The 27,824-nt window shown below is 40.7% G+C and overlaps 1 protein-coding gene across 3 annotated transcripts in view; it reads right to left on the bottom strand.

Moving 5' to 3' along the window:
• INPP5A (inositol polyphosphate-5-phosphatase A) overlaps positions 1-27,824 on the bottom strand; it is a 452,670-nt gene that overhangs the window by 288,142 nt on the left and 136,704 nt on the right. For all 3 annotated transcript variants that reach the window (XM_073685121.1, XM_073685120.1, XM_073685122.1), the window contains exons 3-4: positions 7,531-7,631; positions 1,308-1,395 (exon numbers count right to left, since the gene is read on the bottom strand). In XM_073685121.1, coding sequence (XP_073541222.1) covers positions 1,308-1,395; positions 7,531-7,631 — 189 coding nt within the window. The remainder of the gene's footprint in view (positions 1-1,307; positions 1,396-7,530; positions 7,632-27,824) is intronic.

The raw sequence follows: 27,824 nt of genomic DNA, 5'->3' as shown, positions 1-27,824 counted from the left end.
TCTTTCCTAGACAAGTGATCCATGCACCCGACCAAAGTGATTAAGACTGCAGAGCTTCTTGCACACTAGTTGCGTTGCTCAGTGTGTTCTGACACCTTTCTACCATGGGCAGCTTTAACGTTCTCATCAATTTGTATTAAAGTAGCTCTACAGTGGGATTGCATAAAACAGACCAGTCTTTAGATCCCAGGCACATCAATAAGTTGTGGATGCACATGGTTGACTCTGGTTCTCCTTTTTTGGACCACTTTTGGTAGGTACTAATCACTATATCCCACAAGACCTGCTGTTTTGGGGATGCTTGGATCCAGTCATCTCAATTTGCCCTTGTTGCTCAGGTCCTTACATTTGCCCATTTTTCTTACTTCCAACACATCAACTGCCCAATGTAGCCCATTCCAGCCAGACATCAATGTCATCAGATAATCAATGTTATGCCTTCGCCTTTCTGTGTTTTCAATGTTGAGGATGTTCGCTGTACATACTGGGATCACATCAGCATATACATATTTTCTCAACAAGATGAACCTCTAAAAACTGCCTAGCCAACAGCCTTCATATTGGCAGCTGCCATACCAAGGGACCACTGTGGCTGGTACATGGATGACGTATTCTGGCTTTCAAACATTACTGTGTCTGCTCTATATCAACTATAAGACACAAAGTAAAAATTATGGGTGCTTCTTACGGTATTTTTTGGAACAGAGGACACATTAAGCCATAACTTTTCACACCCCATAAGTTTCATACTAAAGAGAACAGTCGGAATTTCTTAATTTTTGTTTTTTCATACATACAAGTATTTTATTTTATTTTTTAACCGAGTAACAGGTTAAGAAACATCCCCTCTTCATAGGCATTGTATGAGTTCTGTAATCATCTCTAAAAAAAAAAAAATTATTGAGAATTTCCACCATAGGGGGTGAGGGTGCACTTATTGCTCGGTTTCCACACATTACCTGTATGCAGTTCGGTTATTTAAACGCATTCGTAAGACAAAATTCAAAGTTGTGCACTTTGTTCTCTGGTCCAGAATCCATAGGTGGATCACAAAATGATGAATTGGAATGATCACATAGAAATCTATAGGAGAAGTTTCCTTCCAAGCCAGAAAAAAATTAAAAAATAGAACACTATAGCCAAGTAAATGGACACTAGCCCTTCCGTCAATGATCCTTCTATGTTTAAAGGGATGAGAACACATGGGCTCAGAGCTCAACCAGCAATCCAAAACTTATTACCCTCTAGAAGAAAAGTTCCTTATGTTTATAGAATAGATGGAGCATTGATATTAAGGCCAGGCATACCGTGAAGTTTTCCTGTGACTTGTAGTTCTCATCTAGGTACACTCGAGCTCTGTTGTATTCTTTCATAGCATCACTTGACAGCAGATCTCTGAAAGCAGAAATATAGAAAATTTACTGCAGTGGCAATGAAGGCAGATATTGTTGGTCTGGAAAATGCTACAATTAGCATCTTTGAAAGTTTTTTTTTTTATATATCTCTTTTTTCTTAAATAATATATATATATTATTGTTCCAGATGTAGAATTTTTAAGAAAGACTCCATTTATCAATAAAAAAAAATGACTGCTGACCACGGTTAACCTATATAAGATTATTTTTCAGATATTAAGTTTCCCAGACAATTCATAAATCTCAAAAAACATCAAATTTCAGAAAGTTAAAAAGGATATTCCCATACATATATAAACATATATTATTAGGGTACCCTTTCAACACTAGGCACATTGGCCATGTGGTTATTGGAAATTTTCTAGTTCTGTCAAAAAGTACTGGAAGCCATGAAAGAAAATCCTTAACTTTAGTATGAGAAGAGGGGAAAGAAAATAAAAAAAAAAACAAAAACCACAACAACCCCAAAAAACAAAACCACCAAAACAAACAAAAAAAAGTTGTTTTAGTTTTACATTGTTCTTAGTAGACAAACAGAAAAAAATGGGAAAGCATTTAAAAACTACTTATTGTATAGCATTTACTAATTGCCCAAGACACTAAAACCATACAATAGTGATAATATACAGTACAGACCAAAAGTTTGGACACACCTTCTCATTTAAAGATTTTTCTGTATTTTCATGACTATGAAAATTGTACATTCACACTGAAGGCATCAAAACTATGAATTAACACATGTGGAATTATATACTTAACAAACAAGTGTGAAACAACAGAAAATATGTCTTATATTCCAGGTTCTTCAAAGTAGCCACCTTTTGCTTTGATGACTGCTTTGCACTCTCTTGGCATTCTCTTGATGAGCTTCAAGAGGTAGTCACCGGAAATGTTTTTCACTTCACAGGTGTGCCCTGCCAGGTTTAATAAGTGGGATTTCTTGCCTTATAAATGGGGTTGGGACCATCAGTCGTGTTGTGCAGAAGTCTGGTGGATACACAGTTGATAGTCCTACTGAATAGACTGTTAGCTGCTTTTTTCTTTCCATAATACAAATTCTAAGTAAAGAAAAACGAGTGGCCATTATTACTTTAAGAAATGAAGGTCAGTCAGTCCGAAAAATTGGGAAAACTTTGAAAGTGTCCCCAAGTGCGGTTGCAAAAACATTTAAGCGCTACAAAGAAACTGGCTCACATGAGGACGGCCCCAGGAAAGGAAGACCAAGAGTCACCTCTGCTTCTGAGGATAAGTTTATCCGAGTCACCAGACTCAGAAATCGCAGGTTAACAGCAGCTCAGATTAGAGACCAGGTCAATGCCACACAGAGTTCTAGCAGCAGACACATCTCTTAACAACAACTGTTAAGAGGAGACTTTGTGCAGCAGGCCTTCATGGTAAAATAGCTGCTAGGAAACCACATGCCTGGTTCTACATGGACACTACATGCCTGGTTCCCACCGTGAAGCATGGAGGAGGAGGTGTGATGGTGTGGGGGTGCTTTGCAGGTGACAGTGTTGGGGATTTATTCAAAATTGAAGGCATACTGAACCAGCATGGCTACCACAGCATCTTGCAGCGGCATGCTATTCCATCCAGTTTGCGTTTAGTTGGACCATCATTTATTTTTCAACAGGACAACGACCCCAAACACACCTCCAGGCTGTGTAAGGACTATTTGACCAAGAAGGAGAGTGATGGGGTGCTACGCCAGATGACCTGGCCTCCACAGTCACCAGACCTGAACCCAATCGAGATGGTTTGGGGTGAGCGGGACCGCAGAGTGAAGGCAAAAGGGCCAACAAGTGCTAAGCATCTCTGGGAACTCCTTCAAGATTGTTGGAAGACCATTTCCGGTGACTACCTCTTGAAGCTCATCAAGAGAATGCCAAGAGTGTGCAAAGCAGTCATCAAAGCAAAAGGTGGCTACTTTGAAGAACCTAGAATATAAGACATATTTTCAGTTGTTTCACACTTTTTTGTTAAGTATATAATTCCACATGTGTTAATTCATAGTTTTGATGCCTTCAATGTGAATGTACAATTTTCATAGTCATGAAAATACAGAAAAATCTTTAAATGAGAAGGTGTGTCCAAACTTTTGGTCTGTACTGTACGTACAACAGTTTCTGAATACAAAACCTGTATTGTGAAATTAGCTATAGAATGTATTTTCTATTGGTGAATACATTAAGAAAGCAACACGTACTGCAGCGATTTGACACTAAAAGAATAATTAAATTTTTAATATATGCTTCTATGGTTTGTTTGGGTGTAAAATAAATTTTGACGATCACCACTAGACGGCAGCGTTTACCAACTTTCATAGCACTGACTATCCCGGAGGCAATGGAAATGGAACATATTTATTTGCTTGATTAACATCACATTGACAGAGGGTTTTCCTCAGTCATAAAGAAAGAAGCAGCTGAAATTATTTGTTTTACAAATTGCACATTAATCTTGCATTGCTATCTAGCTATAGTTGAAGGCCAATTTTACAGAAAATCAAATTTGATCAACGATAAAGTAAGCAAGGAGCGGAAGCTTAGATTTTTTTTTTTACTTTTAAAAACAACAACCAGGGGAACATTCCAGTTAGTAAAAAACAAAACCCCACTGTGCATTATGAGATGTGTGAGAACAGACGGTAACATGGGTCAAAAAGGCAACTTTAATTTTTTGGGAATAAAAAGTTCTTCAACTTTCAAACCCATATTGGAAGAGAGTTATTTAAACTTTTTGTAACTGAACATTGGAGCCGTGTAAAGGAATCAATCGAGTTCCAGCGCTTCTTCAGAAGTTATTTCTATCATTTAAGAATCTGGTCGCCAAGAAAAACTGATCCACTTTCTTTGTGAACCAATTTAGAGAGATTTAATAGGTTGGACAGTGACAGATTATATTAAAGTTGTTTTCAGAGAATAGAAAATAAAAGAAAATGTCCTCATGAATAAATTCCTAAATAATTTAAAATTACCACCTCATACTTGTTTTGTCTAGGAAGGCAATCACCTTAATATACGTTATGTTACACGAACAGAAATATTTCCTAGGATGTTACTAGGACGGCTGCTTATGAGCATGTGCAGTAGGAAGCTCTGCTGCTTTGATCGGGAGATAACTTAACAGTACATGGTGTAGATTATCTCCCGATCAATTCAGCTGCTCTGCATTTAGATAGACATGGTGGACAGCAGTGTGAGCAGATCCTTCTTACGTCAGAACCCCTGGTATATCCAGTATCAAGTTAGACAGACAGGATGGACAGCAGTGTGAGCAGATCCTTCTTACCTCAGCACCCCTGGTATCTTCAGTATTGTTACGCACACGCCCGGACTGACTGGCGTGAGCATGATTAGTGATCCCACTGGACCATGAACCGAGGAGTGCCTGGAGGGGCGTAACTAAGTATCAACTCGGTCGACAAAAGATCACACGGCGGCTCAGTCGACTCCGTGAACCAGGGAGGAACCGAGCAGAGGGGCCAGGTGCTACTCCAGGTCAGACCCCAGTCACAGCTGTTGACCCACACCGGGGAAAGCAGGAACAGGCAGGTTAGGCTGGCATACAGACAGGTGGGTACTGGCAGGCACGGCTGGTACGCAGACAGGTGAGTATTGGCAGGCACGGCTGGTATGCAGACAGGTGAGTATTGGCAGGCACGGCTGGCATGCAGACAGGTGGGCACTGGCAGGCACGGCTGGCATGCAGACAGGCGGGTACTGGCAGGTAGGAACACAGGCAGGATAGGAACCAGTACAGACTGGGACACAGGAATGGAGACGCAGGTGCGGTAGACAAGCAGAGCAGAGCAAAACCCGCAGGTGCGGTAGACAAGCAGAGCAGAGCAAAACCCGCAGGTGCGGTAGACAAGCAGAGCAGAGCAAAACCCGCAGGTGCGGTAGACAAGCAGAGCAGAGCAAAACCCGCAGGTGCATTAGACAAGCAGAGCAGAGCAAAACCCGCAGGTGCATTAGACAAGCAGAGCAGAGCAAAACCCGCAGGTGCGGTAGACAAGCAGAGCAGAGCAAAACCCGCAGGTGCGGTAAACAAGCAGAGCAAAACCCGCAGGTGAGGTAAACAAGCAGAGCAGAGCTAAACCCGCAGGTGCGGTGAACAAGCAGAGCAGAGCAAAACCCGCAGATGCGGCAGACAAGCAAAGCAGAGCAAAACCCGCAGATGCGGTAGACAAGCAAAGCAGAGCAAAACCCACAGATGCGGTAGACAAGCTGAGCAGAGCAAAACCCGCAGGTGCGGTTTACAAGCAGAGCAGAGCAAAACCGCAGGTGCGGTGAACAGGCTGAGCAGAGCAAAACCGCAGGTGCGTTGAACAAGCAGAGCAGAGCGAAACCGCCAGAGCAGTGAACAAGCAGAGCAGAGCAAAACCGCAGGTGCGGTGAACAAGCAGGGCAGAGCAAAACCGCAGGTGCGGTGAACAAGCAGAACCAGATTCACACAAGGTACTTACAATGAAGTAGTGAGTGTACACAAAACTCACAAACAGAAGTTCAGAGACAACGAGTTGGAGTTAGGTGCAGGTTCAGGCACTGCAGGAAAAGGGAAGGTTTGGACATACAGAGAAACAAGTAACGGGCTAGGACACAGTTCAGACAGGAACTGAACCAGGAATCAGATACAGGAAAAAGCCTGGGAACTCAGCCTCCAGGGTGGCGGAGACAGACTAGAAGTCACAGATACTGGTAACAGGCCTGGGTATACAGCCCCCAGGGGCGGAAACAGACAAGATACAGGACAGGACCTGGCAACTCAGTTGCACAGAACACACTGAATGAAAGTGTTGCTCAGGCACCCCCTACTGGGTGGAGGGGGTTTAAGTATCCAGTGACTCACAGCAATAGGCTGGGGAGGCATTAGGAGTACGCACACAGTAACTATAAGAATCAAGCAGTAGCCGTGCCGTCGCCCTAAGCAATCAGACAAGAGACACAGCAGGTACTGGAGCAAAGTGTGCAGCCTGGATTGATAGGTAAGATGGCGGTCTTGCATGGTGGGAGGTGGTAAGCCATGCCCAGCATGCCGCCAGGGATGTTACAAGCATTATATTAGATAGACAAGGTGGACAGCAGTGTGAGCAGCCTCTTACCTCAGCAGCCCTGGTACGAAACTATTCACCCCCTTGGCATTTTCAGTGTTTTGCTACCGCACAACCTGGAATTTCACTTTTTTGTTTAGTTTTTTTTTTTTTTTTTTGAGTGTTTGCATCAGTTCATGTAAAGAACATGCCTACAACTGAACATTAGGTTTTCTTTTTGTTGTGAAGCAAACAAATAAGACCAAATAGCTGAAAAATTCAGTGTGCATAACTAATCACCCGTTTACAGTCAGTACTTGGTAATCTAGAGCCTTCTTTTGCAGCAATTACAGCAGCAAGTCACTTTGGATAACCAATCTTCAAGTCTGACCACAGATTAAGGTATGGGCTTTGACTAGGCCACTCCAAAACATTTACACGTTTCCCCTTAAACCACTCAAGTGTTAATTTAGCAGTATGTTTTGGGTCATTGTCTTGTTAAAAGATGAACCTCCGTCCCAGTCTCAAATCACTGACAGACAAACTGGTTTTGCTCAAGAATATCCCTGTATTTTGCACCATCCTTCTTCCCCTTGACTTAGACCATTATCCCTGATCATGCTGCTGAAAAACAACCCCACAGCATGATGCGGCCACCACCATGTTTCACTGTGGGGATGGTGTTCTTGGGATGATGAGCTGTGTTGGCTTGGCGAGAGACATAACATTCATCTTGGTGGCCAAAAAGTTAAATTTTGGTCTCATCTGACCACTGCGTTATTCTCAATACATTTGGGGAGTGTGCCACGTGCCTTTTGGCAAACTCAAAACGAGCCTTACAATTTGTGTGAAAGTAAAGGCTTTTTTACTCCTGACAAATGAAATGCCATTATGGGGACGCCTTCTTTCTAGCTACCAGGTGCCAGTGCCAGTGACCTGGACCGAAGTCACGAAAATCGATCTGCAAATTTCTAGCAAAATTGTATACACTTAATGAATCCTGTTTATAAAGTTGCTTAAAATTGCATTTAGGAATCAAATAAACATTAAAAAGAAAATAAACCTTCAAGTTTATATACTTACTTGACCAACTTGTCGACATGAGCCATAGAAGCTTCATAGTTCTTTCCACCAACCTCTTGACAGTGCAGCGATAAAAACTGAGGCTTCTGTGCGTGTACAGTCTGAAAAAAGAAAGAAAATATACATGACCATGAGATTAAACAGGAACAGTTTATAGAATGCATACTAGAGCAGAGTTTACAGCCGGATCACGACAGCGTTTTGCAGGCATTTTAAGGGAATGTGTCGGCACATTTGACCTACACACGTGGTCAAAATTGTTGGTACCCCTCGTTTAATGAAAGAAAAACACACAATGGTCACAGAAATAACTTGAATCAGACAAAAGTAATAATAAATTAAAAATCGATGAAAATGAACAAATGAAAGTCAGACATTGCTTTTCTGCTTCCACAGAATTTAAAAAAAAATTAAACTCATGAAATAGGCCTGGGCAGAAATGATGGTACCCCTGAAAATAATGTGACAAAAGGGACATGTTAAATCAAGTTGTGTCCACTAATTAGCATCACAGGTGTCTACAATCTTGTAATCAGTCAGTGGGCCTGTATATAGGGCTACAGATACTCACTGTGCTGTTTGGTGACATGGTGTGTACCACACTCAACAGAGGAAGCAAAGGAAAGAGTTGTCTCAGGAGATTAGAAAGAAAATTAGAGACAAGCATGTTAAAGGTAAAGATTATAAGACCATCTCCAAGCAGCTTGATGTTCCTGTGACTACAGTTGCACATAGTATTCAGAAATTTAAGATCCCTGGGACTGTAGCCAACCTCCCTGGACGTGGCCGCAGGAGGAAAACTGATGACAAATCAAAGAGACGGATGATACGAATGGTAACAAAAGAGCCCAGGAAAACTTCTAAACAGATTAAAGGTGAATTTCAAGCTCAAGGAACATCAGTATCAGATCGCACCATCCATTGTTGTTTGATCCAAAGTGGACTTCATGGGAGACGACCAAGGAGAACACCATTGTTGAAAAAAAAATCATAAAAAAGCCAGACTGGAATTTGCCAAACTACATGATGACAAGCCACAAAGCTTCTGGGAGAATATCCTATGGACAGATGAGACAAAAATGGACGTTTTTGGCAAGGCACATCAGCTCTATGTTCACAGATGGAAAAATGAAGAATATCAAGAAAAGAACACTGTCCCGACTGTGAAACATGGAGGAGGCTCTTATGTTCTGGGGCTGCTTTGCTGCATCTGACACAGGGTGTCTTGAATCTGTGCAGGGTGCAATGAAATCTCAAGACTATCAAGGAATTCTAGAGAAAAATGTGCTGCCCAGTGTCAGAAAGCTTGGTCTCAGTCGCAGGTCATGGGTCTTGCAACAGGATAATGACCCAAAACACACAGCTAAAAACACCCAAGAATGGCTAAGAAGAAAACATTGGACTATTCTGAAGTGGCCTTCTATGAGCCCTGACCTAAATCATATTGAGCATCTTTGGAAAGAGCTGAAACATGGCGTCAGGAAAAGGCAACCTTCAAACACGAGACAACTGGAGCAGTTTGCTCATGAGGAGTGGGCAAAAATACCTGTCGAGAGGTGCAGAAGTCTCATTGACAGTTACAGGAATGGTTTGATTGCAGTGATTGCCTCAAAAGGTTGTTCAACAAAATATTAAGTTAATTAGAACCATCATTTCTGTCCAGGCCTATTTCAGGAGTTTAATTTTTTTTTTTAAATTCTGTGGAAGCAGAAAAGCAATGTCTGACTTTCATTTGTTCATTTTCTTAGATTTTTAATTTATTATTACTTTTGTCAGATTCAAGTTATTTCTGTGACCATTGTGGGTTTTTCTTTCATTAAACGAGAGGTACCAACAATTTTGACCATGTGTATATCTAAACTAATATGGGCATACAAGTTATAGACTGCTGAAAAAAGTCCTACCTGTACGTCTCATATCAGATGTCCTGTTCATAGATCATCACTTATCACTATGTAAATTACCTCTTCCAGGCTATGAGGTGGACGCTGCCCGGAAGATAACTCTGCATCCAAAGCTTATTTTAAATAAAAGGGGAGTTACCAGTGTGAAACAAGTAACTAACACAGAACAGGAGAACTGAACTTTGTCTCCTTGCAATCACATTTTTTGCAGCTCACTGTATTGTAACAATATTGTAATCCTGTCTGCCTGTGAGACGGAATCTGAAGCTGAGAGGAACCTGCAGATGTGTCAGGTATAAACTAAAAATAGTTTCTCCAGTTTCTCCGAACGGTCAGTGAAAAACGGACAGCACACAAGACGCCATCTGAAGGCTGTCAGATTTTTTTCACTGACTAAGGCTATGCTCACACGTTGCCTTTTTGCTGCTTTTTTATGCAAATTTTAAGCTGCGTTTTACAGTACCAGAAAAAGCTATGATATTTCAGAAATCTCATGCACACACCTTTGGTTTTTTTCCTGATCAAATTGGAAAACTGCTGCGTTTTTGAAAACTACAGCATGTCACTTGTTTTTAGTGGAAAAAAAAGCAGGTACAGCAGTATGTGAAACCCATTCATTTTTGTCATTTTCCCAAGTTTAAACCATAATGTTTTGGTATCCTGACCTGAGAATTGCAGTTTAGGATTAGTACAATTTAATTAGGATTACTATAGTTTAATTAAATTAGTGATGTGTGAAAAGTAAACAGTGACCGACCAAGGTATGAAATTGAACAATATTGGTCATCTCAGAGGCCGACCAAAGTGTGAAAGTAAACAGTGTCCTACAAACTCAATGCTCTGTCAATGTCTTAGTTAAACTATTCCTGACAAATTCACCTCCCCCTGTTGTTTCATTTGCAATTGTGTATTTTTTCATGAACTTTTTTGTTCAGAATAGTCACTAAATCTTTTTCCACTGAATAATTTGATCAAATTGCCTTTTTTTTTCTTCAAAGAACGGTTTTAGGTTTTTACATTTGTCTTGGATTGGTGACTTATGCTTCTGTGGTGGAAGCAAAGTTGAACTTTGGGATCCTGAAAAAAAACAGCAAAAAATGAAGGTTTCGCCTGCAGAAAAAAAGGCAGCAAAAAAGCAACGTGTGAACACAGCCTAAGACTTGCATTGCCGATTTTGATCAGACACTCGGATCAATATCAGACATGTCTCCGCAATTTTGCATAGACCACTTGGTCCCAGGAAGAAAAAAATCAGGCGTGTTGAAAGCCCCATTGATTAGGATAGCACTCGTACTTATCCATGAAAAAAATGGGAAGCACTCCTAAGAGGTGTGAATGAGCCTTTAGGCTAAGCTGTACATACAGGTTGATTGTGGGGGGGAAAGGGGGTCCGGGATTAGTCTGCTATCAGTTGTCTAATCACATAGTTGAGTTTTTCAGCAATGCTACAGTCTGTGTGTCCTACACAGGTTCTCGTTTCTGTGAATCGCAGCCGTCGTCTCACACAAAGCTGTTGCTCTTTTAAGTTAAGACTTTAAGTAGTTTTACCTGTCAGCGCTAATGAAAATAAACCCTTTTTGTACCAAGACACCTACACACATTCCTGAGCCACAACTACTCTAGAAAAATGTGAGTGCGGAGGCCATTTCCCTGGAATGTAGAAGAGCACGGTAATATTACTGTTATTATATCTGCAGGCTTCTCCCTCCACTGTAATTACAAGCTAACCAACATTAACCTATTCTGCAGATCCTCGTTCAGAGGCCGCCGACATCTTCCCTATTAATCTATCAAGCTCATTGGCAGATTAAAAATTAAACGCAGAGCGCAGGGAAAGACTTTCCACAATGGAAGCGAACATTAAAAATACATGGTGCCGACACAATGTGGAGACAGACGTCTTAAAAATTCATGCGCCAAGTATCTGAACATCAAAAAGTCACAAGACGAGAACTTTATAGATTACTCTAGAAAAGGCAGTCACCTAGATCCAAATTAAAGCAGTTCTGAAGCAGCATGAATTGCTAATGCTGCACACACGAGGGTGCTGGTATGGGATGATGGGACTTTAGTAATGAGGATATTCCTGTTTAACCCCTTCACCACCTTGGGTTTTTCTGCTTTTGTTTTTTGCTCCCCTTCTTCCCAGCGCCATAACTTTTTTATTTACATGAGGGCTTGATTTTTTGCTGGGCGACTTGTACTTTTGAATGACACCATACAATGTACTGGAAAAAATTTCAAGTGTGGTGAAATTGCAAAAAAAAGTGCATTTCAACAATTTTTTTTTTACCATGTTCACTAAATGCTAAAACTGACCTACCATTATGATTCTCCAGGTCATTACGAGTTCACAGATGCCAGACATGTATAGGTTCTTATTTATTTAAGTTGTGGGGAAAAAATCCAAAAGTTTGTAAAACAAAAAAAAAAGTCCCCATTTTCCGAGACCTGTAGCGTCTCCATTTTTTGGGATCTGGGGCCGGGTGAGGGATTATTTTTTGCGCGTCAAGCTGATGTTTTTTATTGATACCATTTTGGTGTAGATACAAAGTTGTACAATGTAGAGAATCTATGGGGTATTGTCAAGAGGAAGATGAGAGACACCAGACCCAACAATGCAGACGAGCTGAAGGCTGCTATCAAAGCCACCTGGGCTTCCATAACACCTCAGCAGTGCCACAGGCTGATCGCCTCCATGCCACATTGCCGCATTGATGCAGTAATTGATGCAAAAGGAGCCCGACCAAGTATTGAGGGCATTTACTGAACATACATTTCAGTAAGACAACATTTCGGATTTTAAAAACATCTTTCAAGCTGATATAAAGTATTCTAATTTACTGAGATAATGACTTTTGTGTTTTCATTGGCTGTAAGCCATAATCATCAACATTAACAGAAATAACCTTGAAGTAGATCACTCTGTGTGTAATGATTCTATATAATATGAGTTTCACTTTTCGTATTGAAGAACTGAAATAAATTAACTTTTTGATGATATTCTAATTTAGTGAGATGCACCTGTATATGTCAGTGAAGGCTCACCCGAACAGATTACAGTACTTTCTCCAGGAGCAAACCTTCATGCACAGAAGAGGCACTAATCTCTATATCAACTTCAGCCTGAGCTCCAGCAGCCTCCAGCGCAAAACAGAAGTATTCAACTCCATGCACAGTTCACACTGAACAGGCTGCAGCTTTCACATGTTTCTCTGCAGCTCTAATACAAAGACTGCTTAGCTTTTCTAGCTGACCTATGCAGTCTCCATTCAGAGAGACTCTGGAATGTCTGTCTCAGAGCTACAGCTAACATTTTGGCTGGACACTCACCAGCTTCAGCACCCTCTGTGGCTTCATTCAGCAGACTGAGACCTAGTCATGTGCATCTAATCAAGACTGCAGTACTAGGATTTAACCCTGCTATTTTTTTTAACATTACTGTCTATATGTGACAGATAGTAAGATTAATGCAAAAATGCATCAGTTGATTGGCATGTCTGCACTGGGGAGGGAGACTAGAAATTGGTGCCTTAACTAGAGATTAAAAAGTGGATGCAGCATATAGTGGTCACTTTAAGGAAACCTTTACATGTGACAATAGCAGGATCGGTTTCCGCTCAGGAGTATGACTTACAAGTGGAGAGATACGGAGGACATTCAGTGCAGTCGGAGGAGGTTACGTTACATGACACAGACCCTCGTGAAGCTGCTGGCACTAACCAAGTGCCGTATTAAATAGAGACAGCTGGGAATCAAGACATCAGAGCAACCAACAGGGCAGCACCACCATAAATCCAGCAGTTATTCCTAAAACTGTATTTCAAGACGTCTTATATTTAGAATTCCAGTTGCGCAGTAATGACAGATTTTGGAAACGAAACGGTTTGGCAAAGTATAAATGTCTGAATTGTGCCGTGCAATTAAATGCTTTCATCCGCTCTTCTCTTCCCTTATATTCTCTGAATTATAATTAAATAGACCTTTTCTCTTTAAGTACAAGATTCACTTGCCAAGAAAAGAAGTATTTAAAAATAGATTTTTAAGATTAACCCTTTGCTATAACACCGTAAACCACAAGGAAACACCTTTAAGAGTTGTGTCAGCAAGATCTAATTATCCCATTTGCGCAAATGTATTTTACTCCTCTTTTACTATTGGATTTACTAACATTTCCAAACCTTGTAAATGTACCAGCTAATCAGGATCTGTTCACACAAGTGTCAGCTCGTTTATAACAAAGCCAGAACCATGGCGGGAACAACAATTATAAATAATGAGGTCTTCTTCAAGAAACAAGCTCAGTTTTTCAAAATATATCCCACTGGTTGCCAAACACTGACAAAAATAGAAAATTACAGGATTATTCATTCACTCATTAATTGTTCTCTAGAGAAATATTAAGACTACAATCACCTGTAGTAAGAAAGTAGATTCCCCAGATTGAATATCCAAGGCGATTTATAGCATCACCACAATGCATTACATTAAGAACGCTCATTGCATATGTTGTGAAAAATATCCACAGCGTAATCAACGTACACCATGGATTTAAAATGCACAGCATGTCGACTTCTCCTGCAGATGAGTCTATAGACAATAGCGGAAGACTCACAAAAATATTGCAATTAAAGGGAATCTGTCAGCAGGTTTTAGATATTTAATCTGAGAGCAGCATACTATAGAGCAAGAGAGCCTGATTCCAACAATGTGCCACTTACTGGACTGCTTGGTGTAGTTTTGATAAAATCCCTGTTTTATCTGTTGTAGACATAGCAAGGATAAAAGTTTTGGGCTGTGTATAACCCCGCCCACACCTCTAATTGGCAGCAAGCAGCCAATCAGTGGTGGGGGTGGGATTACTCAGATTAGCTGGACTGGTCTCCATTAGAGACCTAGACCTCTGGTGATAATCTCCTGCTGATAAAACACTGATTGTTTTGAAACCAACACAGTCCAGTAAGAGAGAGATTTTCGGAATCAGGCTCACTTGCTCTATGTTATTTTGCTTTCCGATTAAATAGCAAACACCTGCTGACAGATTCACTTCATTCTGTCGCATGTAAATTCACTCTTTTCCAAATACTTTTTGGTAAACCAGCCACCAGTTAACAAGAATTCTAAAAGGCTACCTGCACACAGAATCTGATGCTGATATTCCACAGTGTATCCACAATATGGATATGCAGCAGATTTCGCCAGATGTATTGCAAAGAGGAAAATCCACTATGACAGTCTGGAGAAACAATGGACATGCTGCAGATTTCAAAATCCAAAATGTACATCAATTTGAACAACAGACAAAAAGTATTAAAATATCAAACCAATTGGCCATTAATGTATTAAGTTGCAGATTCTTAGCTCCCAAACCCATATGGAATATACGTACTGTGTGCATTTACTGTAATACCTCCAAAACCATACTGATGCCATTAGCACACATCATAGAAGAACGGCACTCCTCGTATCGTTGGTGCACGGTAGGGTCCCAACCCTTATAGTACAAATGATCGTGTAATCCAGCACTCAATCAAGTGCGGTTTTATTTGAATTAAAGAATAGTGTAAAATATAACCATGACGTTTCAGTCTGTATGACCTTCACAGGGCTGTGGAGTCGGAGTCGGTGTCCATTTTGGTGGAGTCGGGATAAAATGGACAGACTCCAACTCCTAAAATATATAATAAATTGGGTACAGTAGTTCAATGCAGTTTGTGGGGAATATTTTTTCATGAAAATTTGGGAAAGTTATGAAATGTCCTAGAAATGTCTGTTCTGTTCCTGATCTAAGGGTCTAGACTTTTAGCGGAGATGAATCTGTGCTGCAGTAAATTTATCACTTAAACATGAGCCGTGTATGAGGGAGTCTCGGAGTTGGAGTCGGAGTCATGGAAATTGAGGAGTCGGAGGTTTGGCTTACTGACTAAAGGGGATCCGGCTGATCCAGAAATCAAATAGCTGCCTATCTGGTCCTGGTATAGGGATTATGCGTCCAAGCATAGAAAAAAAAGCGGTCAATAGAGCGGCACAGGTCGCCATACGCCAAAGCTGTAGCGCACACCAAATGGAGCCCTGGGACTGAAGAGAGAACCAGTCACACTAGAGACATACCGCTTATTTTTTTGCTTGGACACATAATTCCTATACCAGGAACAGTTAGGCAGCTATTTGATTTTTTTGATCAGCCGGATCCCCTTTATTTCACTCTAGTGTTACAAAATTGCTTGATGATTTTCTAGTGTATATTCTAAAGGTCATACAGACAGAAACATCATGTTTATATTATACACTATTATTTAATTCAAATAAAACCACACTTGATTGTGTGCCGTATTCGACTATCATTATTAGTACACAGTCACACAAATGTATTTTCAGTCCTTGCGCAAACTGTCTCTTCAGAGAGGTAGGGGACTAGAACTCTGAGCCACTTATTGGAAGCAGCAATACTAAAAATCAATATCGACCCTTTAACAAGCCTTATCACATGACTTAGGATAAAAGCCAAATCAGAATCTCAATTTGCAGACACTGTGTTTATGGGGGTATTGCCCCTCATCAGTGCAAAGTATGAGAATTGATTTAGCTAGGTGAGAAACTTTGGACTTGGGTCTAAGAGCCACATTTCTCCTTGTGGAGTGTGACAAGTCAAGCCTGGCTGGCATATCCGAGTGAGCAGACTTTGAAGCCATGCATGCTCCTCTGTCAGGCCTGACATGTCACTCTCCACAAGTAGAAACATTAGCTCTTAGACCCAAGTCCAAAGTTTCTCACCTAGCTAAATCAATTCTCATACAATGCACTGATGAGGGGCAATACCCCAAATCACCATGTCTACAAATTGAGATTCTGGTTTGGCTTTTATCCCAAGTCATATTGCAAAGCTCGTTAAAGAGTCAATATTGATTTTTAGCATTGCTGCTTCCAATAGGTGGCGCTACAGTTCTAGTCCTCTTCCTCTCCGAAGAGAATTTGCATATTTAATTTCCCAGAGGAGCATGCAAGGCTTATACGTCTCCTCACTCTGACATGCCAGGCTTGGCTTGTTACTCTTCACAATGAGAAACATTATTCCTTAGACCCAAGTCCTCGTGCACAAAACCTAAACTTATCCTATGTGCTAGAGAACAAGGGCAATTTTCCAGATCCATATGAAAATAAAACCTACAGTGCCTACAAGTAGTATTCAACCCCCTGCAGATTTAGCTGGTTGACACATGCGGAATTAACTTGGCATTGTGACATTTGTACTGTAGATCAGCCTGGAAGTGGGAAATGCACTGCAGCAAATTTTTTTTTTTTTTTTTTAAAACGTTAAAAGTTAATTCAGAGTGTCATTTATTATTCAACCCCTCAAACCACAAGAATTCTGTTTGGTCCCCCAAAAGTATTAAGAAGTAGTTCAGGCACCAAGAATAATGAGCTTCACATGTGTGGATTAAAGATCTCTTTTGCCAGCCTTTTCTGACTATTTAAGACCCTCCCCAAACTTGTGAACAGCACTCAGACATGGTCAACATGGGAAAGACAAAGGAGCATTCCAAAGCCATCAGAGACAAGATCGTGGAGGGTCACAAGGCTGGCAAGGGGTACAAAACCCTTTCCAAGGAGTTGGGCCTACCTGTCTCCACTGTTGGGAGCATCATCCGTAAGTGGAAGGCTTATGGAACTACTGTTAGCCTTCCACGGCCAGAACAGCCTTTGAAAGTGTCCTCCCGTGCCGAGGCCAGGCTTGTCCGAAGAGTCAAGGCTAACCCAAGGACAACAAGGAAGGAGCTCCGGGAAGATCTCATGGCAGTGGGGACATTGGTTTCAGTCAATACCATAAGTAAAGTACTCCACCGCAATGGTCTCCGTTCCAGACGAGCCCGTAAGGTACCTTTACTTTCAAAGCGTCATGTCAAGGCTCGTCTACAGTTTGCTCATGATCACTTGGAGGACTCTGAGACAGACTGGTTCAAGGTTCTATGGTCTGATGAGACCAAGATCGAGATCTTTGGTGCCAACCACACACGTGACGTTTGGAGACTGGATGGCACTGCATACGACCCCAAGAATACCATCCCTACAGTCAAGCATGGTGGTGGCAGCATCATGCTGTGGGGCTGTTTCTCTGCCAAGGGGCCTGGCCATCTGGTCCGCATCCATGGGAAGATGGATAGCACGGCCTACCTGGAGATTTTGGCCAAGAACCTCCGCTCCTCCATCAAGGATCTTAAGATGGGTCGTAATTTCATCTTCCAACAAGACAACGACCCAAAGCACACAGCCAAGAAAACCAAGGCCTGGTTCAAGAGGGAAAAAGTCAAGGTGTTGGAGTGGCCTAGTCAGTCTCCTGACCTTAACCCAATTGAAAACTTGTGGAAGGAGCTCAAGAATAAAGTCCACATGAGACACCCAAAGAACCTAGATAACTTGGAGAAGATCTGCATGGAGGAGTGGGCCAAGATAACTCCACAGACCTGTGCCGGCCTGATCAGGTCTTATAAAAGACGATTATTAGCTGTAATTGCAAACAAGGGTTATTCCACAAAATATTAAACATAGGGGTTGTATAATAATTGACCCACACTTTTATGTTTAAAATTTAATAAAATTCAACTGAGCAACATAACTTTTTGGTTTGTAAGATTTATGCTTCTGCTCATAAAACCTACTCTCGTTTGCAGTTTGAAGGCTCTAACTTATTTGCATCTTATCAAACCAGCTAAATCTGCAGGGGGTTGAATACTACTTGTAGGCACTGTACATAGATATCCTATAGCTCAATGTAAGGTTCTACACACAAAACATATAAAAATAATTATACGAAAATGTGCAGAACTCAATTACTAAATAAAAATAAATTAAAAAAGGTTTAAAAAGACAGTGAAAGACACATTGAAAATAATATAGCAAGCCCATCTATGTTGGCTTAATAAACTAAGGTGTCTGTCCCTGTGGGGTGCACTTATATAGGGCTGGGCAACCGCCTAATAGCATGGGCGTCACTAACAGGCTGTAACATTGTGCACCACATGTACCAGTGTGACTGCGCCCCATGCAAGCCTTCTCCCTGCACAATTCGAATACTTTTTCTGCTGTTTTTTTAATGTGTACTTTTGCTGTGTTTTTTATATTCTCTCTCAACTGGAGGGGCACAAAACCTCCCAAACATTTAATCCATTTAATATGAAATATTGATGACATTCTGCATTGGGGATGGATACTCAAAAAAAACAATGTTCAGGAGACTAAGATTTAAAATACAAGGAGAAATGTATTTAAGGTAGTAAACTAAGGAAACTGTGGAGGAGATTATTATAGGTGGTGAAATATATATCAGTAATATATGATCACCTAGAAGAAAAGCTACGGCACCAACCCACTGGCGGATGACCACATGGAGTCAGTCCAATCAATAAAACAACCACTCCCTTTCTCCTCCCTCAAAACCCCTTCCCCCAAAAGGAAAAAAAAAAATAGAACACTAGCAAAACATTTTCAGTGAAAGTGACTAGAACGTGTCAATGTAAAAAGTGAAGATTAAAAAAAATCTAATATTTCTTGGGTGTGGTTTGAGTAAAAGCAACAATTTCTGAAATCTCTTTCTACATGTCTTGACGAAGTAGAACTGGATTTAGGAATAAAGGAGGAACAACACCGTGTAGAATGAGGAATGCAACAATTAAAACGGACATGTCCTCTTTAAATGACCATGATTTACAGTTTTAAATAGACAAAAATTATCATTTAAATTTTTTACTCCAAAACTGACAACTAAAGTACGGTACACATTACCGGAAGCGAGCGGAAGATGGCTTGTTACAGGAAGATGATAAATGATAGGAGAGGTGTTGACAAATGGCTTTGTGACACTATTATTTCACAAAAGCTTGTATGTACAGAGATTAATGTAACACTCTTGACTTTTCCAAAACATTTCGATTCGATATCACAGCGATGGTGGAGGGAAGAAAAAAAGGCAGATGCATAAATCACAAAATAAATAGTTTCAATAAGGTCAGCGTGCACATCCAAGTCATGGATTAGCTCTTAACGATTTGTTATATGATTTTGGAAATCAATATAATCACAGATATGCGCCACATGTAGCCAAGTACATGATATAACAAATCCACATGTATCTCTAACTGCAAAAAGTGCAGAGCGGAGGGGTAAACACATGAGGTGATAGTCTGCAGTCCATCCAAATGCCTCACCTGGACATTCAACTTTTCCAGCGTCTTTGCAGGAACTTACAAATAAGTCAATAAAAACAAAACAATCCTGTATAATAAACCTCCTCGAAAGAGTGGTCTCAGAAAAGCAACAACCCCTCTGTGCATGGAAGTTAAATTAATGAATAATGGTAACTCTCCAGGGTGCAGAGTTGGTGACCACCCTTTTATGATGTCCACAAGCCCAAATAGGTCATATGGACAAGGGATTGAGGTCATAGTACAACTTATAAAAACCTGGTTACCAAGCACAGTGTAAATATACATTTACAATCAGAGTATCTAATAGTCAAAGAAACTTCTTAAGGCCACGTTTGATGCATTTTGGAATCAGGTCATAGGTAAATATTTACATGCAACGTTTTCTTTTCCTATATTAAAAAAAGTAATTTAATTTATTCTCTGTGCAATGTATATTTGCTTCTATTTAATGAGTAGCTACTTTTCTACTATAACTGTGTAAAGTTGACCAATTGAAAGCTTTCTATTTACTTTACGGAAAAATTTCAAGTACGACCTAGAGTAGCGATGACAATCTTTCACTTGTGATATAATCTCCATAGAGGCCACCCACGTTATATTTACAGGGGTTTTTTTTTCTTGTAATGGAATAACTCCAGTAAAAACCACCACGGTGCCAATAGGAGATAAGCAACGGACAGTCGCTCAAGAAGTTTAAGTAGAAAGCACTTGGCTAGGGAGAGAAGCCAGAGCACTGAGTGCAAAGAGCATTATCACAGCAGAATAGAGCGAGCGGCAGGGAGAGCGAGCGGCAGGGAGAGCGAGCGGCAGGGAGAGCGAGCGGCAGGGACTTGTATGCTAAACCTGACTTCAAAGAATGCGTCAAGACCAGCTTCACATTTTTACTTTCTTGTGTATGTCAAAAACGGGATGATTTTTATGATGGTTTTGGACCAGATTTTCATCAGTTTCCATTTTTGCTATCAATTGCTCATCAGTTTTCTTCTTGCATGAAAAAAAGTTAAAAAAAAGTTTACCTAGCTAGGATGCAGTCCTAGTTTTTCCTGACCCATAGACTTATTTTTGAATATTTTGATCCGAGACTATGACCAAAATTGGACTCGTCACCCCTTCTGCGCAAAAACCTCCCCTCAGAAAACAGACATGTGAATGAACAACAGAACAGACTAATGATGTTTGTGTGTTGTAGCCATGAAAAACTCTTTGAACATGTATCCGAAAATTGGGCGCGTGAAATTGGCCAAATGTGAAAAATCTACAAATTCATGGATAGAAGATAAGTTTTCCTAGTTTATGCTGCATACAATTTTTTTTACCACCTGTTATCACAGTAGAGCACAAATCAATAGAGAAGAAAGGTAGAGTCTAATACATTGTTGAACTTAATTCAGAGTAAAATTAAGTTATAATAATTTTTATTTTAATAGCGCCAAAATATTCCGCAGCACTTTACAATTTTAGAGGGGACTTAGACAAAGACATTAACAAATAAACATAACTTAGATATCAAAAGAAGTGAGGGTTCTTAGGATTCCATTCATTCGAAGGGCTAGGAGATGAACACTACTGACAGGTGATGCAGAAAATCGGTTTCCTTTGTATATATCAGGGGGTCCCTGCAGGTCAGAACCTTCATAGAATGAGGACAGATGTATCAGGAGCGCCTTAAAATGTGGCGTGTGCTTCCATGCGCTTCACACAAGCCTTAGTCCAGTCAAGGACTGGAGTAAGATTTGTGACGTAAGATTCGCTGCTGGTAATCATGAATTAGACAAGCAGGCGTTAACATGCCAAATCCCTTCTGCCTCAGCTTCATCCATTTTAGCCGAAACTGGCATGAAAATGGCATAAGTGGCAAAACTTTTGCAAGATTTTTTTTAAAACAGATTTACACCAGATTTCTTGCTTAAAGTGGTTGTCCACTACTATAGAGAATGCCCCCGTCGATTTAAAAGGTGGAAATAAGATTTTTTGTAATTATCTCGTGTTATGATTCTTGCCTGTGAGAGGCGCTATCGCTGACCGCTCACAGGCATCACGTGACCCCACGGCTGCAGCCCGCTCTGAAATCTGCTGATGTCACGTCAAGTTCCGGCTGCAGCCCAGCATCCACCGCATGGGTGTGTGTGTATCTGTTATTATTCCTAAAATAAAACGGAAATGTGTCTTTAACTTTAGGCCTTTTAGAGATCATTTCATCTTCAACTTGCTTAACTGTTCACAGTAACAGTAATTTTGACCAGGGGTGCCCAAACTTTTACATGCCACTGTAGGTGACATTAGTAATCTGGAAACGCTGGAGTTGTCGTTGCAGTTTGAGCCAAACACAAGAGAAGATACAGAAGAAAAAAAAAAAAAAGGATAAGTCTTAACTTTTCAGATTTCCTTCCTTTTGGATCCACAACAACACATGTGACTCCAAACAAGAGAACACTCGTCTGCCTTGACAAGTTCGACCTGTTTGTTGAATCAATAATAGCCTCAAGTCAGGGATATTATAATCTCTAGCTTTTTGGACCCATACATTTAAAGTCCCAGGAACTGAAGAGTATTTCATCTGTGGTCTCAGATATTTTCATACTAATTTAAAAAGTGGGAAGAAATTGCCGTTGTTCTAAATTATTATTTTTTTTTTCTATTATTCATTTGTTTTCTATATGCAAAGTTAAGGAACTTTGTAAATGGTCTTTTTTAGTTATTTTTTAATCATATTGCTGCTGTATAGAGTCCAAATACTTTTTCTAGATCAAGGTGTTTGCAAAAATGTTTCAAATCTGTCATAGCTCCTGCTTAAGGGTATGTGCCCACGTAGCGTTTTACAAGCGTATTTGATGCGGAATTTCCGTAGCGGAAACGCTTGTAAAACGCTTGTCAATCCGCACCCCATGGTCCCCAATGAGAATCCGCAAGTTCTATGCCCATGCTGTGGATTTTTCCGCAGCGTTTTTGATGCGCACAAAAAACCGCAGCATGTCATTTAATTTTGCGTTTCTGCATGCGGAATTGCCTTTGCAATGCAATAAAAAACGCAAGGCAATTCCGCATGTCGAAAACGCGCAAAAAACGCGCGATAAAAGCTTGCGAAATTCCGCATGCGTTTTTCCGGGAGAGGACATGCGGAAATGAAGAGCAAATTTTCCGCTTCATTTCCGCAACGTGGGCACATAGCCTTAGGTTGATTTAATATGTCCGCAATTCATGATTTCATTATGCATTGCAATGTCTGGAATAGTTGCGGATTTCATGACCTAAACAGACTCAAGCATATACATTACTGTTTTATCTGGGTCAGGAGATCCGCCGCTGGTCTGGATGTAGTGGTCTGCACATGGACCAAGAATTGCAGACATTTGGAACCATTATATATAAGCGAATGAAGACAACCGCTCTTTGGATATGTACAGATCTCACATCCAGCCTATATTACTGGTAGAGGAGCTCCCATGCAGGAAAAATCTGAAATCTTGGAACAAGCTGCAAACTGCAAATTGGGGGATGATATTGAATGAAATTGCAGAGTGAAACAATTTTATTAACTAAATGTAACCACTCCCATACACAAAAATATTTTTTTCCCATGTCAATTAGGTGTTTAACTTTTACCATGGAAGTTCAGCCACTTATGATATAGGAACTGGAATTAAAGCCCCCTAGTAAACTCACTAATATAAATTTCAGGAGTTTTTGATGCCATAAATTTCTACTTCAGCAATCATCCATTCATCTAAAGAATTGTGTGAGCCTTATGGAAGTACAGGAGTTAAATGGGTATTTAGAAGGGGAGAAAAAAAAAGCACACAACTGTTTCTAAACTTAATGTTAAATGTGCCACTAATTACAGTCCTACATAACACAGGAAAATGGACATCAAAGCATAACCATAGGCTTTATTTTAGGAAGCATGTACGCTGCACCAGAGACCAAGAATGGTATTTTGGGTTTACTTTTACATTCAAAACCTTTTACGGCAAAAGAACAAGCAGCTAGGATGTGGACAACGCCTCACACTTCTTAATTGTTTGCATTGCTGACAATATGACACAAGCCATCTTTTACTGGACTGTTTATGGAGGCCTGAGCCAGGGGGCAAAAAACTGAACAAACAAGTAGAAGGAAAGCAGGTGGTGTTCAGATGCCTAAAGCAATGTATCATTCCACTTTCCATTAAATTAACTCCCATGTACGGAAAGATATCACACTGCCACCCCTGTCTGTACGGGATAATATTAGAGTTGAGCAAAAATATTTACAGGAACCTGGGCCGGCGGCATGGTTGGTAGCCCAAGTCCATCACACCAGAGAATTATGAACCTTCTACTACCTGTGCCTCCACCGTCTCCAGGCCTCCATCTTCAAGAGCCGCCGCACGTAGATCAAGGGACACCTGATTCGTTTTCACAACCAAAAGTTTACTAGACAGTTCAAGTTCATCAGATTGTAACATGCAGTATTAAGCACAACACTTCTTGTTTCTAGGTTCCTACAGTACGTTTTCAGCATTACGATCCATTCCTCTGCGTTAGGTCCACGTTTACTGGTTCTGTCACCCCCGGGGATTTCCCATCCAGTCTCGCAGTACACCCGGGATCTGGTACCTTCCTTTCACGCCGTTCCACGTTCATCGTCCCCTCTACACCAGAGGATAAAGCACTCTTCATAGTACCTGTACAGAGCCTTGTGCTCCAGACGTTGCAGGAATGTCAGCAAGGTATTTCAGTAAGACCTCCCACTGCCCTGAGCGATAGCTTCTTGCTGGCACTAGTAGTTCACTGCACTTGAACTTGACTTTGATCACTGCACTTCTCTATCTAACGATCAGGAAGCAGTCCTTTTTTACTGGGACTTGTCCCTCCCACTATGGGCTAGTCCTAAACTAACCATATCTGTCCCTATAGTATGCTGCTAGGCAGATGACCTTCGCAACGTTACACATTATATCACTTATCTTTACATTAAATACGCCACACTCATATTGCTTACCAAAGTCCATCTTATATCATAAATCTTAACCTATACCCCCCACCTATAATATTAACATATATACACATACATATATACATACACAATATATATAGCATGACATTATTCACACTATATTACAGTGCGATTGGGGACTTCAGTGGTAGGAACAGTCCACCACTCTTACACCTCCTCTCCCTCCCATCTCCATAGAGTAGAAGTGGAGGCATATCCTGACCGCTAACTTTGCTGGCAGAGCATCTGGCTTTGATTTTTTTTCCTTCACTGTTGGTCAGAGTGGATTTGAGTTCAGAATACAGGGGAAGGGAAAGAAGTGGCTCACCAGTGGAGAAAAAAAGCAAAAAAAAAAACAACCATTTGAAAAACACAGCCACTGCAAGCTCAAAATATATAAGAAACACAGCACCAAACGTCTCAACAAGGTGTGTCTAGTGCGATTTCAACATTTTAAATAAGCACTCCCATCAAAGTTTATATCTTCTTAATATAGTGCAATCATATTATATAGCACTGTGTATTTACAATTGCTCATTTTGCCTTTCTACCAGCTAATTCTTCTCTTTTCTCTGCTCTATGTTGAAACAGAAAGTCTGGTGTCCCTGCATTTATCATTCCTCTCTTTGCCTCCCCTGACCCAGCTGCTCCCTCCTCCCAGGCACTTTTGCAGTAATGACTCATGCAGGGAAAATTGACCTCCTATTTCCACATAGAGCTTAGAAGGATTCAACTAGTCAGTTTTTAATCACATGATGCCATAGACCTAATGGAAGAGAGAAGAATTAACTGGGTAGAAAGGCAAAATGAGCAATTGTAAGTACACAGTGCTATATAATATGATGACTGCAATATATTAAATGGAACTTGTGAGGTCCCCCATGCCCTCCAACCCAGCAGAATTCACATACATATGACTAAATTCCCTGTTATTAAACAATGTTATTTGGTTTAATATTCTTAAAAAAGCATTTATAAGGTCCGCTTTCCCTATGTCAATTAGGGCTTTGACTAGTTGATTGAGTGTTAGTTTCTCCAGATTAAATCAGCCCTCTTTCCATGTTATCGCACCCTTGTGGGGGTCCCGGCCTCATCGCCAGCTCATGCAAATCCTGCGCATGCCGCTCATTTCAGCAGCATCACTGCGCCTCTGTAGCCAGGTGTATGCTTCCCGACTTCAGATTTGCACAGCATATGACTGGAGAATAGAGCTGGAGTGCCAGAGGCTTACGATCTACCACCTTATTTGCATATCAATTCAAACATTGATTTCTCAGTAACGGAGGAACGCACAGGCCATGTAAAGGTATTGCGGAATTTGAAAGAGCTACATGTGCTAATAGTTTGCGAGGGTTGGAGGGGGCGATTTCCTTTAAATCACTAAATGGATGACAATTAACATTCTGAAGGGTTTTCATCATAATGGCTGATTTGTTGGGGGACTCCATCAATGCCTTGGAATATGTATTCTGCTAAGTGTTGGGAGGGGTTACGGGGGAAGGGAGGTGATAGTTGAACGTGGACAGGCCTTAAATATGATCCCATATATTCGTATGTGGGTAGGAATTAACTTTTCATCTATTTTTTTTTTATTTTTAATAAAAAACAAAAAAAAGGGTACACAAACCTCACAAATCTTCCCAATACAGGCGCCCAGTTGCAAATCAAGCTGTTGCCAGTAGCCAAATATGTCAAGATCCAGGTAAATCTTGCCACCTCTTACGTGTTGCAATGTTACAAAGTCTATCCTCCCAATAATTAAATGTGTGTACAAATTGTGTTACAGTTTTAGGGGGATGCTACCTTGGTTACACATGCAAATAGGAAAAATAGTTAATCATATATTTGCTCAGAGAACACGAGATGACCTTTCATATTAACCCACAGAACATCTTTTCGAGCCTCTCCCAGCCTGATGTAATAGATGCAGAGTGTGAAGCAATGCCAGTGTGCGCACTCACTAACCAACTCCTTATACAAACTACAGATATAATCAGTGTGAGCAATGAGAAGACGCTAACCTCAGTAGATATATTGATACTTTTAGAAGTAAAGAGGACCATTCACTTTTTTATTCTTCTTTTAAAAATACAGTTCCTTCTTCAATTGGCAATACTTGCCAAATTCAGGAATAAATGCTCTTTTTTTTATGCGCCCCTCCATTCCAAAGTAATACCCGTATCCCCCACAGTAATAAAGAGCACTGAATGTTCAAGTTTTCCCTTTAATCAACTGCGTGTACACTGCTTAACTTTTATGTGGGCGTTTGCCTTTTCTCCTCTATGATGCAGACCAATCAAAACGCAACTGCATTATAGAGGGAGAAAAAGCAATAGTCTACAGAGAAAGTCACAGCTGCAGCCTGGCTCGGCGTGTTTTGAAGCTGTAGTCGCCTTGTCCCTTCCTGCTATTGGTGCATCAGAGTACAGGAGCCCATCAGAGCTGCAAAACTAGAGCACAAGAGAAAAGGAGCATAGTACATCACCTGTAGCATTCGATCAGGTTCATTACTACAGCTCTCAAGCACTCTAATCAGAAAGGAACATTGAGACTTTGGAGTGAGCACACTGAGCATGGCTACAGCAGGGACTTTCTTTGAGGGCATTTGCTTTTTCTCCTCTAGGACATTGGCCATTAAAAACACACCAGCCTCAGAGGGGAAGAAGCAAATGCCCACAGAGAATCTCTCTGTGGTCAAAGAAATAAATTAGCTTTTTTTTAAAGCTATCCCCAATTAAAATTGTTTTATTAACATGATCTGCTGGACTGTGTCTGTATGCCTTTATTGGACTGTGTAAAGAGAATCCGAGAGTTAGAGAAAGCTGCAGCACATCTGAGTGTACAGAAAACACCCATGTTTGCCATTTGTAAAACAGTCAGTCAGCAGAGAACAAACAGATGTTGGCACAACACGGCTCTCACACCACAGCCTGAAGAGGGCTTCCATGGGATAGTGGTTAGGAAAGATTAATAGGCTCCAAGCAATTCTAATCCTAAAGACGTCAATATCATACAAGCCCAGTTAACCCCATCGTGCTACACTGACGACTGTACACTTACAAGCTTCAAACCTATGTACCTATATCAGTCCTGATACTTGCTCATTACATTCCAGTATGATGCATCAGTATGGAACACATTACATGCTCAAATGACTTGTAGACCTGACTCTCGAATTTCTAAAAGGGTTATCCAATCAAATTGTTGGCCTATC

Source organism: Phyllobates terribilis, unplaced genomic scaffold, assembly GCF_046119375.1.
Source record: "Phyllobates terribilis strain yellow unplaced genomic scaffold, ASM4611937v1 Scaffold_5__5_contigs__length_657084704, whole genome shotgun sequence".
Taxonomy (NCBI): Eukaryota; Metazoa; Chordata; class Amphibia; order Anura; family Dendrobatidae; genus Phyllobates; species Phyllobates terribilis.
This window is presented reverse-complemented; position numbering and strand designations above follow the sequence as displayed.